Source organism: Phyllobates terribilis, unplaced genomic scaffold (genome assembly GCF_046119375.1).
Source record: "Phyllobates terribilis strain yellow unplaced genomic scaffold, ASM4611937v1 Scaffold_11__3_contigs__length_659146591, whole genome shotgun sequence".
NCBI classification, from domain to species: Eukaryota; Metazoa; Chordata; class Amphibia; order Anura; family Dendrobatidae; genus Phyllobates; species Phyllobates terribilis.
In genome coordinates this window covers 9,526,719-9,546,931 of record NW_027362771.1, presented here as the reverse complement: position 1 = coordinate 9,546,931, position 20,213 = coordinate 9,526,719, and the positions used below count along the sequence as shown (strand labels likewise).

Here is a 20,213-nt window from a genome sequence, read left to right as displayed (position 1 = left end):
CCACGGTGCAGAAATGCTCTGGATTTTTTCCTGAGCGTTTCTGCATCTCCCTGGCAGAAAAAACACATGCGGATTGTACATGCGGATTGTACATGCGTTTTTCCTGTCAGGGACAAGCGGAAGTGAAGTATTCTTCACAGGAATTTCCGCATGCGGGATGACAAGCGCTTTCCAAGCAATTTTAGCATCACTTTGAAAGTGCTTGACAACTTGGTCACACTATATAAACCCATGCAACCGGCATAGATTTATATAGTGTGACCGAAAGAATGGTAAAAAATAAAAAAATAAATCTATACTTACCTTCTGATGGCCCCCGGAGTCTTTATTCGCTCCGTTCTGGCTTGCTGGCAGCTCGTGATACACTACACTGAAGGACCTGTCGTCACATGACTATGACGTCAGCGCAGGTCCTTCAGTCCACTGCGTTTTGCCGGCAAGCTTAGACAAGCACATCGGGGGCCATCAGAAGGTAAATATCATATTTATTTTTTACTAGCTGTACTACCCGGCTTCGCCCGGGTTAATAACTGCTGTTAGCAAAATAGAATGTGTTAACACAAATGTATTCTCCACACAAAAAAGACAAAACAAATAGAGAGAAAGTTCGTTGGCTCTTGAGGAAGCAGTTCTTGTTCTCTTGTCTGCAAGCCTTGCTTCCCTCTCCTCAGAAAGTTCATTGGCCCTTGAGGAAGCAGCTCATGCTTTCATGTCTGCAAGCCTCGCTTCCCTCTCCTCATAAAGTTCATTGGCTCTTGAGGAAGCAGCTCTTGTTTTCACATCTGCAAGCCTCGTTTCCCTCTCCTCAGAAAGTTCATTGGCTCTTGAGGAAGCATCTCTTGCTTTCATGTCTGAAAGCCTCGCTTCCCTGTCCTCATAAAGTTCATTGGCTCTTGAGGAAGCAGCTCTTGTTTTCATGTCTGCAAGCCTCGCTTCCCTCTCCTCAGAAAGTTCATTGGCCCTTGAGGAAGCAGCTCTTGTTCTCTTGTCTGCAAGCCTCGCTTCCCTCTGCTCAGAAAGTTCATTGGCTCTTGAGGAAGCAGCTGCTGTTCTCATGTGTGTCAGCCTTGTTTCTCGGTCTTCAGATTTTTCATTGGCCCGTAATGCAGCTTTTCTTTTCGCATCAACTGACATTCGTGCCATGAAATTCCTTTTCTTAAGAGGCATTATTGTGGTAAAAAATAGTCTGTAACTGGCAGCTTCTATATCCTGTCACATAGAAGTAATGTGACTGACATCAACCTTTCCACCAACACAGCCTAACTGACATCTTATTACCTTACACAAGCTTTGTTATACTGAGATAGTCCTTTGTTGCCTATATTAACCAAGAAGTAATGTGACTGACATCAACCTTTCCACCAACACAGCCTAACTGACATCTTATTACCTTACACAAGCTTTGTTATACTGAGATAGTCCTTTGTTGCCTATATTAACCAATCACAGCTCAGATTAATTAACTTTAGCAAAATAGAAGCTGAGCTGTGATTGGTTGCTATTGGCAGCCTGATAAATCTTTGTAAGATGAGTTTTGTGTGTGCTGATGGGGGTATATGTGTTCAAGCACGTGGTAGTGTGTGGAGCATTTTGTGTGTGTGTTCATATCCCCGTGTGTGGTGAGTATGAGTATCCCATGTCGGGGCCCCACCTTAACAACTGTACGGTACATACTGTTCGGCGCCATCACTCTCATTCTTTAATTCTCCCTTGTTCACATGTGGCAGCTGTCAATTTGCCTCCAACACTTTTTCCCCATTATGTAGATAGATAGGGGCAAAATTGTTTGGTGAATTGGAACGCGCGGGGTTAAAATTTCGCCTCACAACATAGCCTATGACGCTCTCGGGGTCCAGACCTGTGACTGTGCAAAATTTTGTGTCTGTAGCTGCGACGGTGCACATGCCAATCCCGGACATACACACATACATACATACATACGTACGTACACACACACACACACATTCAGCTTTATACAGTATATAAGATTTTATTCTTTCTTTTACAGGTTCTATGGTACCCAGGTCTGGAGGAGAGTCTCCTGTCCTCCACACCCGGGTACCATCCGCACATTGAAACGCATGGATTTCGCATCTACATATACAGTGATGTGTAATCCATGCGTTCCAATGCAAGTCAATGGCGGCGAAAAAGCAGCGCTTCAGCAAAATAATTGGTAGTGCTGCGGATTATCATTGGGGTACACGGCAGGCCTTCTACCAAGCGTTTTTTAAGTGTTTCTGGAGCGTTTTTGCCGCTGCGGAAATGCTTAAAAAACGCATCATGGGCACACAGCCAAAAACCTCATTGATAGCATGCCAAGGCATATAACTACATGTATTTTTATGAGCGGCACTCATTCAGTACTAAATAAATTGAGATGTTTTGATTTTTTTTTCAGCATTTCCATCTCATTGACTTGTCTACTGTGTCTGTGATTTCCAAACACAACAACTTTTCCTACTTAGTATTACAATTTGGATGTGGAGGAGTATATTTACTTTCACCTTGAAAAATGCTATTTATCTTCAGATATAATGGGAGTCTTCAGGTAACTGGTTATCTGCCTATGACATACTGTACATTTTCATCATAGGTCACTAAGGAAAATATAAAGCTGGCTCAGGAGCTGAGACTACTTTACATCAGGCAGATGCTGGCATTATTACATAGCTGGTATCTGCAATGGCCAGAGCTTGCTCTGATCGCTGCAGTTTAACAATTCAAATGCCACTGTCAACCTCTGACAGCAGCATTTAGATGGGTTGTCCTCTTTCAGTTAATATTTGACACTGAGCACAGTTTGGTATAAAAAAAAACAATGGACTGTACTCACCATCCTCGGGTCCTTAGCAGCCAATCAGTGAGCTCAGTGACTCTGGCAGTGTAGTTGGAACGCCCAATCAGAGCTACTGACTGCATTGATTGTCTGCCATGATGTTAATCAGCGCTGCAGCCAGTACTTAACACCACAAGCAGCAGCGAGACTTTCCGGCAGACCCACTGATGGTGAGTACAGCTTGGTTTGTTTGTTTTTCATACCAAACTGCACTGATAAACAAACATCAACTGATAATGATCTGCTGACATTTTCCTGCTATTATCTTACACAGTGTACAGCTTGTTACCAAGGAAATCAACCACCAGAACCTGTAGTATTGGTAGTATCTACATTCCCGGCTGAGACGTTAACTCATTACATCCCTTTCAACTCTGTATAGCCCATTAATTTCTATACAGCAGTTAAAGGCTCACCTCCCTTTACCTCTCAGCTTCTGACTAGGAGGTGTTATCAGTCCTGTAAAATCACTATCCCATGGCCCCCACCATTGGCAGATTCCAGAGCAGTTCTCTTATTCATTGCTCACCTGAGCTGCGCACTGGTTCAAATCCACTGTGTTACCTCTATAATCTAATATAGAGGTAACAATGTAAACTTCTGAACAAACACTGACAGACCATTAATGTACAGTATTACAGTAGGAAGCAAAAACTCAACAGTATTACAAAGTTACTGAACCAGAACTGTCAGTCAAAGGTGCCAAACCAGGCTTCATGTTTTAATTCCGAGCTATGCCTAGTTTCCTTTTCACTCTCCATTCAGATGAGGCCTGGTTTGTCGAGAGGTATGTTCAGTCACCGCCCTGTGTATAGAGAGCGGCTGCTGTAACTACGCTTATGGCACTGACTAACAGCCGGCCCTAACAATGAACTTGCTGGCAGTCAGTGCCAGGGGGCACAGCTAGAGCCGTTGCTCTCTTTAAGAAGAGTGATGATTGAACCCATTCCGGCTCGGCCCTCGTGACTGAACGCCAAATGCTGCCAGGAGGAATAAAGTTCATTTCCTTCCGACAGAGGGCTCAAAGTGCTGGTGCAGGTTCAGAACGCTATTAACCTGCAGTTTATCCCCATTTCTACAGGTTAATAGTGTTTTTTCACGTTTAACTTCTATTCTCCCTGCAGCTGCTCACTTCCAGGCATCAGGGCGGAGGGACTAGCTATTACAGTCACACACAGTGAGTGCACTGTAATTACTTCCCTGTACACTGACTGACAGCCTGCTCTGCATATACACCCAGTCTATGCATTAAGGTCCGCGTATAAACCTTAAAACACAGGTAAAATTAGAAAATACTGTATAATGATCTTTATATGGCTGGAAACATTATTGAAAAATAAGTACACACTGCTGTTTGAGCAAAATTAGTTTATTATAAGATATTACTGTGTTGAATTCATTTAGTTTGCTTTAAGGATCTAATAGTCAACTCATGTCATTTTGAGCAAACAAAGAATATTTTATGTTAGCGTGATTTATGAAATAGTTTCTTTGCAGTTTATTAAATAGACAGCAGGTCTATTTTTCTCAGTGCTTTAATTCCCTTTACACAGTTTGATGTTCAGCCGATTACCAGACCTGGAAAAAAACCTCATTTGACCCTGAAATATACATTGTCAAAATAGAAATATATTGAGTGTGTTTAAACTTATAAATGAACAGAAAAGTATTAATTTACGCCCAAAACGGCTTCATACACAGCATACGATGTACAGCCCAATAATTTAGATTAATTATTTCAGTTGTCAGCATATTATAGAACATTTTTATATGTAGTATATGCTTCCTAATTATATACATGACTATATACTGTATGTCTTGTATAACTTGTATATGAAGCAGAATCTGATATGTCCGATAACACAGTTCTGCAAGGGTAAAATTGTTTGAAAAGTAAGAGGTGATTTTTATATACTTTCAATCGTTGAACCCAGTAAAAATATCAAAAAAATTCCATCACGTACAGTTTTTTCACAAACAGTGACTCCATAGGCTTTTTCTTGCACCATATTTTGTCCCCTTGGGTGGATGATTTTGGTGTCATTAGATCATGTCATGACTGTTACTTTTATATGTGCAATGTGGAGGGATTTAACCTTAAAAGTAAGAAAGAAATGATATACCCGGGCCTGTCATCAGCGATTCGCGCAGTGCCTCACGGTCCAGGAATACCTATCCCTTCACCTCCAGAGAAACTTGAAGATACATCTATCTGATTCAGAAAATTCAGAACATGAAGAGCAGGATTCTGACAGACTTTCACGCTAGTCCCAAGAAGCCACAGCTTTTTTCACAGCTCAAATTAAATCATTTAGTCAGGGACTTGGACCTTCCTAAACATTCTGAAGAACTTTTAGGCTCTAGACTAAAGGAAAAGAACCTGCTAGCTCCTGGTACCTGTTTTTCATGGTACAAAAGCTGAAAAAAAAGAATTCCTTCCATACTTTTCTCAAGACGTTGCTCTAGTGTATTGCAGTGATATTCCTGGGTGGATGGAAAAATTTAACATTGAGTATAATGTGAGAAAGTGGAGACTCTTTATTGATTAATCAAAAAAAAAGTCTGAAAGCTGTGCTACTGCACAATGGCAGCATGTAGGATTCACTGCCTGTAGAGCATTATGTGCACTTGAAGGAAAGCTATGAGAATCAAGACTTTATTCTCAAGAAATGTAACTAGGAGGAACATGGGTGGTCAATATGTGGTGATCTGAAAGTTCTCCCTTTGCTCCTTGAGCAGCAAGGAGGATACATCAAGTACCCATGGTTTTTGTGTGAATGGGACAGCCAGGATAAGACTCATCACTAGAGCCAAAAAAGTTGGCTAACGAGAACATCTTTGCAATCTGGACTCAAGAAAATAGTTGTTGAAAGTTTAGTTGATCCCACTAAAGTTCTCCTGCCACCTCTCCACATTAAGCTTGGACTGATGAAGCATTTTATGAAAGCTCTACTGAAAGAAGGGAAGACTTTTAAGTACATGTGTACCAAGTTTCAGGAACTGTCCTAAGCAAAACAGAAGTAAGGCATTTTTGTTGGTCCAGATATAAACTCATGAGCAAACTCAAAGCAAAAATGAAAGCTGTTGAGAAAAGAACTTGGGTTTATTTTAAAGGCGTTAGTGAAGAAATTTGTAGGTGACAATATAGATCCAAAATTTAAGTCCATCGTGGAGAACATGCTGAAACGTTTCAAAGCCTTAGGTTGTCTGATGAATTTGAAGTTAGATTTTTTACATTCCCATTTGGACCACTTTCCTAAAAACCTTGGTGCTGTTAGCAAGGAGAAAGATTTCATCAGGATATCAAGGAGATGGAATGATGATACCAAGCTTGATTGGACGTGAACATGATGGGGAACTACTGCTGGATGCTTCACAGAGAAGATCAGCAGGCCTTCTATAAGAGAAAACGTGTCAAGAGAGGCTTTGAAGAGAAAAGGAAAAGGCGGAAGAATTAATTTCCAATAAAGTTGCAGAATGAATGTTCAATACATTTTTATATATAATATTATGTACATTTTTGGCTACAATAAAGATATTTCTTGTTCATCTCGCTTGTACCTAATTTCATGTGCGTTTTGTGCAAAATCCATACATGATGGTTAATAATAGAAGTGCTTTTTGACATCAAGGCATAAGAAAACATAAGGTTCAGTCACTGGATTTGAAACAATTTTCATAAACCCAAATTTTGTATACCTGTGTAATCGCCTTATATAAATACTATAACTACTGTATATATACAAACTGATAGTGGTATTGTAATACAGATTTTTATCTCCTTATACAGTACTGTACGTGGCCAACAGCAAAAGGACACCCTAACATCACATCCATGGGCATTATCACAGATAAATCAAATATAAATACGAAGAAATCCATATATATAAATATATCCAATTTGTATTAATTGCAAACAAATATATACTCAACTGCTTAAAGAACAAGGTTAAAAACACCCCAAATAACCCAGAGAAAGGATGCAGTGTTGTCAGTGGTTAATCACACAATGGCTAATTATAATAAATAATATACCGTAACAATCAAATAATAGGGGTACAAAGCATGCACATGATCATGATAAAGAAAAATGTAAAATGGGAACTCAAACCATGATTATAAGATTAAATGGCATAATAAATATATTGAAACCATGGAATAGAAAATGACCCCTCAGAAAGAGTTCCTATCAATCTGCAGCAGTGCCAAAGCACCAGTACCCACCAGAAACCATAATTAATGGACCAACGGATAGACCACACAGCCCATACTCTCTTTAAGAGAGGTCCATTTCTATTCCATAGTTTCTGAATATATTTATTATGTCATGTAATCTTATAATCATGGTTTGAGTTCCCACATTATACTTTTCTTTATTATGATCATGTACAGTGGGTATGGAAAGTATTCAGACCCCTTTACATTTTTCACTCTTTGTTTCATTGCAGCCATTTGGTAAATTCTAAAAAGTCATTTTTTTTCTCATTAAAGTACACTCTGCACCCCATCTTGACTGAAAAAAAAACAGTCTACTTGGGAATGATGCAACAAGTTTTTCACACCTGGATTTGGAGTTCCTCTGCCATTCTTCCTTGCAAATCCTCTCCAGTTCCATCAGGTTGGATGGTGAAGGTTGGTGGACAGCCATTTTCTGGTCTCTTCAGAGATGCTCAATTGGGTTTAGGTCAGGGCTCTGGCTGGGCCAGTCAAGAATGGTCACAGAGTTGTTCTGAAGCCACTCCTTTGTTATTTTAGCTGTGTGCTTAGGGTCATTGTCTTGTTGGAAGGTGAACCCTCGGCCAAGTCTGAGGTCCAGAGCACTCTGGACCTCAGAATTTCTCTGGGTTTTATGGGGTGTTTTTAACCTTTTTCTTTAATTAGTTGTGTATGTATGTGTAATGAATAAAAACAGGACATATTTACATATATGAATTGTTAGGTATTTATTTTTAATCTAGGGAGTCATTTATTGGTTTTTCTAATTTATTGGTCACTTTTTAAATGGCTTTCCATTTGGTAATAGTATGGGTCTTTTTGTCCACATTTGGTTACTAATTATCACAGATAAAGCCTGTAGGGTACTACTATTAGTAGTGATCTGTATACAGAGGAGAGGATTGTTAGAATACCCTTGCATCATGCTCTTCTATTCTATGTCACAGTTGGAAGCCAATGCCATGATTGTTAAGTTGCGGGTTTCCATGGCAACAACTGAATGCAGAAGGGAAATTTCGGGTACCAGTAGAAAACATTGTGATCACTTTATGCGCTGTTTTTACCATTTGTGAGCCGCTCATTTCAGGTCCCAACAGGGAGTTGGGTGGACACTGTGTAGGCCCAATCTATACAATGTCATAGCACTATATATGGCAATCTGCCATAAAAGTGAGGCCTATATGGCAGCTAAGACCGATATGTGCCAATTATAGTGTTGGGAAGGGATTAAAGAGAATCTGTCACAAGGTTTTGCTTGGAAATTATTTAACGTTCCCTTTTGGATTTTTCTGTCAAAAATATCTGATGAGAAAAACTCATAAGAAAACAGACTTTAAAAAAAAAAAAAAAAACTTTTGATGTAGATTTTGTATATATTAATTTTATTTTCTGCATTTCTCATTCACTGACATAGTTTTTGTGCAATGTTTCAAGAACTGATATGACATTTTTTCTATACTGAACACCATTTGCAGAAAAACTGCTCCATGTTAACTATAGGTGCAGATTCGTATTGTAATTAATTGGAAGCTTGTTTTAGGCAAATTTATTGATGTGGATTTGGCATAGCACAAAACAACTCTGTGCGAACCTAATACTGGCTTATAATCTGCACTATTAAGGCCTATGCCGGGCTGTGAGAAGTAGACCTTTGCCGGGCTGTGAGAAGAGACCTCTGCCGGGCTGTGAGAAGAGGCCTCTGCCGGGCTGTGAGAAGAGGCCTCTGCCGGGCTGTGAGAAGAGGCCTCTGCCGGGCTGTGAGGAGAGGCCTCTGCCGGGTTGTGAGGAGAGGCCTCTGTTGGGCTGTGAGGAGAGGCCTCTGCCGGGCTGTGAGGAGAGGCCTCTGTTGGGCTGTGAGGAGAGGCCTCTGCCGGGCTGTGAGGAGAGGCCTCTGCCTGGCTGTGAGGAGAGGCCTCTGCCGGGCTGTGAAAAGAGGCCTCTGCTGGGCTGTGAGGAGAGGCCACTGCCGGGCTGTGAAGAGAGGCCTCTGCCGGGCAGTGAGGAGAGGCCTCTGTTGGGCAGTGAGGAGAGGCCTCTGTTGGGCTGTGAGAAGAGGCCTCTGCCGGGCTGTGAGAAGAGGCCTCTACCGGGCAGTGAGAAGAGGCCTCTGCCGGGCAGTGAGAAGAGGCCTCTGCCGGGCTGTGAGAAGAGGCCTCTGCCGGGCTGAGGAGAGGCCTCTGCCGGGCTGTGAGAAGAGGCCTCTGCCAGGCTGTGAGAAGAGGCCTCTGCCGGGCTGTGAGAAGAGGCCTCTGTTGGGCTGTGAGAAGAGGCCTCTGCCGGGCAGTGAGAAGAGGTCTCTGCCGGGCAGTGAGAAGAGGTCTCTGCCGGGCAGTGAGAAGAGGTCTCTGCCGGGCTGTGAGAAGAGGACTCTGCCGGGCTGTGAGAAGAGGTCTCTGCCGGGCAGTGAGAAGAGGTCTCTGCCGGGCAGTGAGAAGAGGTCTCTGCCGGGCAGTGAGAAGAGGTCTCTGCCGGGCTGTGAGAAGAGGACTCTGCCGGGCTGTGAGAAGAGGCCTCTGCCGGGCAGTGAGAAGAGGTCTCTGCCGGGCAGTGAGAAGAGGCCTCTGCCGGGCTGTGAGAAGAGGTCTCTGTTGGGCTGTGAGAAGAGACCTCTGCCGGGCTGTGAGAAGAGGTCTCTGCCGGGCAGTGAGAAGAGGTCTCTGCCGGGCAGTGAGAAGAGGTCTCTGCCGGGCTGTGAGAAGAGGACTCTGCCTGCGTGGTGACATTCACTTCAGGACACATTTCTCCGCTGACACTGATGGAATGGCGTGTCTCCTATCTATAAAACGATTCTTGCGATGTTGCTCTGAGAGTTCAGCCGAATAACAAGGAACAGAAGCTTTCTTGATCCCTCATTTCATTTTGTAAAGTTGACAGGTCTGCATTTTGAAGACGAAAATTCATAATGAATATGTTTTGTATAGAATAATTCGAGCCGATGGTACACCATTGTGATTTTGCTTCAAAGACCAACTGAAATATGCATGCAGCTTCTTACATAAAGGCTGACAGGCTTTGAATGTTGTGCATCTGTCCATTCTTTTCCTCATGTCTTGTGTTTTTAATGAGTCTCTGACATTTGTGAGTGCTGTTAAATGAAGGATTTGACTGAATAGAAGCATCGCGGGAAGACAAGCTTAAAAACCTGATTCTTCTAAGGATGCAAAGATTCATTTCATCAATAGTCCCCAGCACAATGTATTTACAGGACCTCAGGCTTACTGCATGGTGGCACAGCCAGATTCCCAGAGTCTAGTCACTAACTACTGGAAATGCTTTGTCATCGTAGAGAGCAAATCGTCCTCTCCCAATATGAAGAGGCTCTCTATATAGCTTCACTTATGTGCAGCGGACGGGCGGCTAGCGGGGGGTGTACGCGAGAAGCACAAAATATACGTGTATCATGTACACTCTGAATATATGGAGGCATCTGTTACGATTCACTGACCTATGTGTATGTGTATATGGAAAGAGAAAGATACACATATATATATATATATATATATATATATATAAATATATATATATATATATATATAGATTATCTGTGTGTATATCTATATATAAATATATCCAGATTCTACTTCTGTGCCCGGTCCAGGGGCAGCATCCTGTCATGTACAGCTACAGCAGGGGTGATACAGATAATGGATTATTCACATGACAAATAATTAAGGAGCCAGTATATCTTGTATATAGTATCATTTGCTGACTATATAGCGAGACTGGCACTGAAATTTATCTCTTTTACCATACACCTTGCCTCAGTCAGCTAAAAAGCTGCAAATTAGCATCACTATCTCTCCTATATATATGTATCCCATATATCTATCACATATTTCTATCTATATCTATGTATTTTCCTCTATGTAGATAGACAGATATAGATAGAAATATGGATAGATATGTGATAGATATATGGGATACATATATATGGGATAGATATAGGATAGATAGTGTTGCTAATTTGCAGCTTTTTAGCTGACTGAGGCAAGGTGGATGGTAAAAGAGGTAAATTTCAATATATGGGATAGATATGGGATAGATAGATAGATAGATAGATAGATAGATATGAGATAGATAGATATGGGATAGATAGATAGATATGGGATAGATAGATAGATAGATAGATAGATAGATAGATAGATAGATAGATAGATAGATATGGGATAGATAGATAGATAGATATGGGATAGATAGATAAATAGATAGATAGATATGGGATAGATAGATAGATAGATAGATAGATAGATAGATAGATAGATAGATATGGGATATATAGATATGGGATAGATAGATAGATAGATAGATAGATAGATAGATAGATATGGGATAGATAGATAGATCGATAGATAGATATGGGATAGATAGACATCAGATAGATAGATAGATAGATATGGGATAGATAGATAGATAGATAGATAGATAGATAGATATGGGATAGATAGATAGATAAATAGATATGGGATAGATAGATAGATAGATAGATATGGGATAGATAGATAGATAGATATGGGATAGATAGATAGATAGATAGATATGGGATAGATAGATATGGGATAGATAGATATGGGATAGATAGATAGATAAATAGATAGATAGATAGATAGATAGATAGATAGATATGGGATAGATAGATATGGGATAGATAGATAGATAGATAGATATGGGATAGATAGATAGATAGATAGATATGGGATAGATAGATATGGGATAGATAGATATGGGATAGATAGATAGATAAATAGATATGGGATAGATAGATATGGGATAGATAGATATGGGATAGATAGATATGGGATAGATAGATAGATAAATAGATATGGGATAGATAGATATGGGATAGATAGATAGATATGGGATAGATAGATAGATAGATAGATAGATAGATAGATATGAGATAGATAGATAGACATCAGATAGATAGATAGATAGATAGATAGATAGATAGATAGATAGATATGGGATAGATAGATATGGGATAGATAGATAGATAGATAGATAGATAGATAGATAAATAGATATGGGATAGATAGATATGGGATAGATAGATAGATAGATAGATAGATAGATAGATAGATGTGGGATAGATAGATAGATAGATAGATAGATAGAAAGATAGATAGATAGATAGATAGATAGATATGAGATAGATAGATATGGGATAGATAGATAGATAGATAGATAAATAGATATGGGATAGATAGATATGGGATAGATAGATACATAGATGATAGATAGATAGATAGATATGGATAGATAGATACATAGATGATAGATAGATAGATAGATAGATAGAGAGATACGTATCTAGATCTCCATACCTATCTATGTATAGTTACAGTTCTATAGATAGATATATGGATAGAAATATAGATATGGTATAGAGAGATATAGAATAGATACCTATCTTTACCATATCTATATTTCTATCCATATATCTATTTATAGTAAATTACAGCTGGAAAGATGGTTAGATAGGGGGTAGAAGTATAGCTAGCTATAACGTAGACAGGTATATCTCCATGCCTATTTATAGTAAATTGCAGCTCTATAGATACATGGATGTATAGCTAGAGACTAGACAGACAGCTATCTATTCATAGTAAACCCTCCCGCTGTATAGCTAGATGTGTGGAATTAGCTGCAGTCCTGGGGGAATCTCCGGCTGCTGGTGAGGACACCGTGGGCTCCGCTCCACCTGTACACGCGTGGAGCCTCCACGAGCTGGGAGCACAATGCCTGCCAGTCAGCAGTGCTGCTAATGAGGTGGTAGTAGTGACGAGCTGGCATTAGAGCGGTGCAGGCGGAGAGAGCACGGTGCCTCCCCCGTACTGTACCTATGTGTGGCGGTGGCGGCGGCTCTGCATTGACTCCCATGTGCTGTCACATTCCGGTGACTCGTCCCTCTGTGCTCACGCCGGAGCGCTGTCATCATGTGTGAGGCTCCTCACTCGCAGTCACAGCTTCTCCCTCTCACTTGTGCACAGGACTGAGGCGCCGTCTCATCGCTCCCGCTCCTCCTGTCCACGGGATTTACTAACACGGGACCACGAGCAGAGAGAGCGCCACTAGCCGCCCGCAGCTCCAGGACCTAGTACTGTGGCGGTGACTGGACAAAGAGCGATGCTCCAGCCGGGTACTAAGGGGAGGAAGCCCGCGGCAGAGGCAGGTGAGTGCGGGCGGCGGCAGCGCTGTGTCTGCCCAGCAGAGCCGGGTACATTGCTCCGGTCCTCGCCTGCGGCAGCCCCGTGCCGGCTCCCCCATGCCATGCTTAGCACTGGGACTGCAGACTATGGCGACTTGGCACGCAGTTGCTAGGAAGCATTGCATTGTATTCCAGGACGGCTCCTGCCTCCTCTCTCGCGGATGACATTGCTGCTGACAGATGGCTCCCTTGCCTCTGGGCAGTGGTCGCATTGGGTGGGCTCTGGTCGGGCACTAGGTTAATGCTGATTGAGGAATGAAGTTTCCTTGAGAATTGCCATTTAGGCAGATTGAAGTCTTTTTAATGCCACCTTACGAGTGGGGCTAAGTTAGGAGGTGAACTTGGGCAGATGCCGCTAGACTCCATTCCCATTGTTACTTTTTTTTGCACTGCTTTTTGATTCCTTGTGTTTTGAGGAAAGGTTGCCAACGCTGAAATTTCCATCCCAAAAAAGTAGCAGAATGCAGGCTTTATTCTGTATGCAGCGGGCATTAGTGGCAGCTGGATATACATAGTGCACTTGGCATATGTAAGAATGCCATGATAAATGAGCTGACCCAGTGCAGCTCCGCTCACAAAAACTATCTTGATTGCCCTGCTTTCAAGGCACCCATTGATTTTTTTCTCCCTGAATATCCAGCGTTGTCCTCTAATCCTATCAGGCTTTCATTGCATGCAGGAACAAGAGCTGGAATTATACTCCCATGATACGCTGCACTTTCTGGACTTCATGCAAGAAGCCACTTACAGATGGCACATTCAGCTCAATATATATGTGACGGAATTTGGGGCGAATCTGTTGGGCGCCCCGTCCTCTCCAAGTACCCCCATAGCACACTATCCTCCAGGTTATTGGGTTGTCAGCGGGCCTGCTGTATCAGTAGGCAGCAGGGCACTTCAGCACTGAATGAGTTCATAGAAAACCTTGTTCCCAACTGATTATTAGATTTTGTAGTAACGCTCGAGCCAAATGGCATCCCATATGTTCTGAAACAAAACTGTGCTTTCCATGAAATTCACAGGGCTTGTATTTTAAGACAGAACAGGTAGAGAGAATCACGTCTAAGCAGAGTCGTCACGCCGCTCTCTGCCGGCGTTTAAGGGTTTGTGTTGGGTCAGGGTTGGCAGCGTGAATGGATTACGGCGGGCTGTAATATGCGACAAAAAAAGAATATTTTTGTAATTTCTTTTAGTCAAAGATATAATAATAATACATAATAATAATAATGCAAACTGTAGATGTATAAATAGTAAATACATACTATATATTTATGTGCATACATACATATACACACGGCAATATTATATATTTGTATTTATATATATATATGTATATATAAACACACACAATATGTATATTATATACACGCACACAATATAGCTATTATACCCATTTATTAACACATGCACAGCCATTCCTCCCCGCTTCGGCATCATAGTTTATATGTTGTTCTTCTAGCTCTGGTATTATTAGTGGTATCTAGTAATACACATATTGAGAATATACATATTTCTGGAGAATCTTCATTGTGTCCATCTGTAACATTTATTTCTCTCATTTTGCTGCCTGTTATTATTACAGCTGTTATACGGCATTAATTAGCAGGTACAGGACTGCGCAGAGTGACTGTACTAAGGCGCACTTCTCTGGACACCGTCACATAGCACCAGTCCAGCACCTGCTTGGTATCTGTGTGGACGCTTTGCTGTACTTTTACCAGTAGATGTTGCTGCAGAGCAAAGAAAGGCATTGCCTCAGTGCCCGGGCACACAACATTGGCATTAGGAAAGGAAAGTAGGAGCTAACACAGTACCTGCTGTTACCACTTACCTGAGTGGGTGATTAAGCTGAAGAATACAATAAACCTTCCCTTTGTGTTTAATGCTGAACAGCTCAGGACGCTGCGCTACCTTGCCTTAAATGTGTTGCTTGTTTTCTCCGTTTAGAAGTCATATGTCTGTTGAAATCGCAGCCTTTTAGTTAAAGCGGTTGCTAAAGTAGGGTATTAGTCCTTTTTAAAATTTGTGCAAATGGAATTGCCTATGGAAAGGGTTAATTGAAATGCAGAACACGTAACACCAATGAATTGTAAGCAAAGTGGAGATGTGAACTAGAAGTCTGGAATGGCTATTAAGGGGCTTGAGGCAGATGCCCACATTAATGGGCTGATTAACATTGGAGACATATTAAAACGCACAAAGGCCTGCAGAAGGATATTAATAAACACTCCGCTTCGGGTAGAGGAGCTTCTGAGCTTCAGGAAAACTAGTTACATAGACAACTTTCTAAAGTCCAAAGGGAAGGATAAAAATAGAGAAAGTGTAATGTGAATTCTGCTTGTAACCTGAAAACCAGAAGCACTTCTTGATATGAAACAGTTATGATAGGAGTCTTTGTGGTAAAATGAGAAATTCATCCCAGAGGACCGTAATCGCACTGCATAGATGGAGATTTTACTGATGCAATTTCAAGTAAGCACTGACCTCTATCTGTACAAGTATTTATTTGTAGACATATTACATCTACTGACAGGTCTGAAGACCACTGAGTGTGATCCAGGATTTATCCATATGAGCGTGTCACCATATACTACACAGAGGAAACCATTCTTAACCGCCTAATCTGCTCGGGCTAAATGATGGGGGGCGCGGATTCTTCTTACCAACAGCGAGATCACTTCATTATTATTTTCCACATAGAAAACACTGGCCCAATAACTATGTGTGTACGACGCCATAAAATGGTGGCATATCATTTTACGCTCGATGGAAATGGTTCCAGCAAACAACATTAGTAGCCTGGTAGTCCAGTATATAGCGATGGTGCTGTGCTATATAATGTTCTGTATATAGTGATCCTTATATTACCTGGTGCTGTGCTATATAATGTTCTGTATGTAATGATCCTTATATTACCTGGTGCTGTGCTATATAATGTCCTGTATATAGTGATCCTTATATTACCTGGTGCTGTGCTATATAATGTCCTGTATATAGTGATCCTTATATTACCTGGCACTGTGCTATATAATGTCCTGTATATAGTGATCCTTATATTACCTGGTGATGTGCTATATAATGTCCTGTATATAGTGATCCTTATATTACCTGGCACTGTGCTATATAATGTCCTGTATATAGTGATCCTTATATTACCTGGTGATGTGCTATATAATGTCCTGTATATAGTGATCCTTATATTACCTGGTGCCGTGCTATATAATGTTCTGTATGTAATGATCCTTCTATTACCTGGTGCTGTGCTATATAATGTTCTGTATATAGTGATCCTTATATTACCTGGTGCTGTGCTATATAATGTCCTGTATATAGCGATCCTTATATTACCTGGCGCTGTGCTATATAATGTCCTGTATATAGTATTCCTTATATTACCTGGTGATGTGCTATATAATGTTCTGTATATAGTGATCCTTATATTACCTGGCGCTGTGCTATATAATGTCCTGTATATAGTATTCCTTATATTACCTGGTGATGTGCTATATAATGTTCTGTATATAGCGATCCTTATATTACCTGGCGCTGTGCTATATAATGTCCTGTATATAGTATTCCTTATATTACCTGGTGCTGTGCTATATAATGTCCTGTATATAGCGATCCTTATATTACCTGGCGCTGTGCTATATAATGTCCTGTATATAGTATTCCTTATATTACCTGGTGCTGTGTTATATAATGTTCTGTATATAGTGATCCTTATATTACCTGGTGCTGTGCTATATAATGTCCTGTATATAGTGATCTTTATATTACCTGGCACTGTGCTATATAATGTCCTGTATATAGTGATCCTTATATTACCTGGTGATGTGCTATATAATGTCCTGTATATAGTGATCCTTATATTACCTGGTGCAGTGTTATATAATGTCCTGTATATAGTGATCCTTATATTACCTGGTGCTGTGCTATATAATGTCCTGTATATAGTGATCCTTATATTACCTGGCACTGTGCTATATAATGTCCTGTATATAGTGATCCTTATATTACCTGGTGATGTGCTATATAATGTCCTGTATATAGTGATCCTTATATTACCTGGTGCTGTGCTATATAATGTCCTGTATATAGTGATCCTTATATTACCTGGTGCTGTGCTATATAATGTCCTGTATATAGTGATCCTTATATTACCTGGTGATGTGCTATATAATGTCCTGTATATAGTGATCATTATATTACCTGGTGCTGTGCTATATAATGTCCTGTATATAGTGATCCTTATATTACCTGGTGCAGTGTTATATAATGTCCTGTATATAGTGATCCTTATATTACCTGGTGCTGTGCTATATAATGTCCTGTATATAGTGATCCTTATATTACCTGGTGCTGTGCTATATAATGTCCTGTATATAGTGATCATTATATTACCTGGTGCTGTGCTATATAATGTTCTGTATATAGTGTTCCTTATATTACCTGGTGATGTGCTATATAATGTCCTGTATATAGTGATCCTTATATTACCTGGTGCTGTGTTATATAATGTCCTGTATATAGTGATCCTTATATTACCTGGTGCTGTGCTATATAATGTCCTGTATATAGTGATCCTTATATTACCTGGTGCTGTGCTATATAATGTCCTGTATATAGTGATCCTTATATTACCTGGTGCTGTGCTATATAATGTCCTGTATATATTGATCCTTATATTACCTGGTGCTTTGTTATATAATGTTCTGTATATAGTGATCCTTATATTACCTGGTGATGTGCTATATAATATCCTGTATATAGTGATCTTTATATTACCTGGTGCCGTGCTATATAATGTTCTGTATATAGTGATCCTTATATTACCTGGTGCTGTGCTATATAATGTCCTGTATATAGTGATCCTTATATTACCTGGTGCTGTGTTATATAATGTCCTGTATATAGTGATCTTTATATTACCTGGTGCTGTGCTATATAATGTCCTGTATATAGTGATCCTTATATTACCTGGTGCAGTGTTATATAATGTCCTGTATATAGTGATCCTTATATTACCTGGTGCTGTGCTATATAATGTCCTGTATATAGTGATCCTTATATTACCTGGTGCTGTGCTATATAATGTTCTGTATGTAATGATCCTTATATTACCTGGTGCTGTGCTATATAATGTCCTGTATATAGTGATCCTTATATTACCTGGTGCTGTGCTATATAATGTCCTGTATATAGTGATCCTTATATTACCTGGTGCTGTGCTATATAATGTCCTGTATATAGTGATCCTTATATTACCTGGTGATGTGCTATATAATATTCTGTATGTAATGATCCTTCTATTACCTGGTGCTGTGCTATATAATATCCTGTATATAGTGATCCTTATATTACCTGGTTATGTGCTATATAATGTCCAGTATATAGTATTCCTTATATTACCTGGTGCTGTGCTATATAATGTCCTGTATATAGTAATCTTTATATTACCTGGTGCTGTGTTATATAATGTCCTGTATATAGTGATCCATATATTACCTGGCGCTGTGCTATATAATGTCCTGTATATAGTGGTGCTTTCCCCTATAGCCTTCTATAGGGAGCCAGGAAAAATGCTTGTAAAAATGCAATTGTCGATTTAAATGCAGAACCAAAGCTTTTCTGTGCTAAAAAGCACCATACAACGCTGTATCAAATTTGCACTAAAATGCATTAAATAAATGAGAAGATGTAGAAAAAACGCATAGTAGATTATTTTGCATGTTGTTCTGGATACCTGCAGATAGCATGAGGATACAAAACAGAAGCGCACAAAAAAACAGCATTATTGCAACATGTGAGCACAGCCTTTTGAAGTGGTGGCCAAAAGTTTTGAGACTGACACAAATTTAGGTTTTCACAAAGTTTGATGCTTCAGTGATTTTAGATCTTAGTTGTTTCTTTGGTTACAATTATCAGCATTTCATAAGGTTTACACTTTTCTTGACAATTACATCAAGTTTATGCAAAGGCTCATTGTTTTTAGTGTTGACTCTTATTTTTCGAGTCTTCAGCAATTAAATCCCCGGGCCTGGATGGGATACACCCGCGAGTACTGCAGGAATTAAGTAACGTCATAGATAGACCATTATTTTTAATATTCCATAATAATAGGGTCTGTACCACAGGACTGGCGTATAGCAAATGTGGTGCCAATATTCAAAAAGGGGACAAAAACCGAACTTGGAAATTATAGGCCAGTAAGATTAACCTCTACTGTGGGTAAAATCCTGGAGGGTTTCCTAAGAGATGCTATACTAGAGTATCTGAAGAAGAATAACTTCATGACCCAATATCAACCTGGGTTTACGAGGGACCGTTCCTGTCAAACTAATCTGATCAGCTTTTATGAGGAGGCAAGTTCTGGACTGGACCAAGGAAATGCAGTGGATGTTGTGTATATGGACTTTTCAAAAAGCTTTTGATACAGTTCCACACAAAAGGTTGATACATAAAATGAGAACAATGGGGATAGGGGAAAATATATGTATGTGGGTTAAGAACTGGCTCAGTGGTAGGAAACAAAGGGTGGTTATTAATGGAACACACTCAGACTGGGTCTCAGTTAACAGTGGGGTACCACAGGGGTCAGTATTGGGCCCGCTTCTTTTTAACATATTTATTAATGACCTTGTAGGGGGCATACAGAGTAGTATTTCAATATTTGCAGATGACACTAAACTCTGCAGGGTAATCAATACAGAGGAGGACAATTTTATATTACAGGAGGATCTATGTAAACTAGAAGCTTGGGCTGATAAATGGCAAATGAACTTTAATGGGGATAAATATAAGGTAATGCACTTGGGTAGAGGAAAAAAATGTTTAATTATATGCTTAATTGTAAAACACTGGCCAAAACTGTCGCTGAAAAAGACCTGGGTGTATTGGTTGACGACAAGCTTACGTTTGGTGGCCAGTGTCAGGCAGCTATTGCAAAGGCAA

General features: G+C 40.2%; 1 protein-coding gene across 11 annotated transcripts in view; it reads left to right on the top strand.

The window, feature by feature from the left end:
* TENM2 (teneurin transmembrane protein 2) overlaps nt 1-20,213 on the top strand; it is a 2,544,132-nt gene that overhangs the window by 308,000 nt on the left and 2,215,919 nt on the right. The window contains exon 1 of one of the 11 annotated variants that reach the window (XM_073651115.1): nt 12,764-13,223. The exons of 8 other annotated variants lie outside the window; for them this stretch is intronic. In XM_073651115.1, coding sequence (XP_073507216.1) covers nt 13,178-13,223 — 46 coding nt within the window. In that variant the 5' untranslated portion in view covers nt 12,764-13,177. Of the gene's footprint in view, nt 1-12,763; nt 13,224-20,213 lie in introns of those variants that run through there. 2 more of the 11 variants (XM_073651121.1, XM_073651123.1) reach the window with 2 other exon arrangements.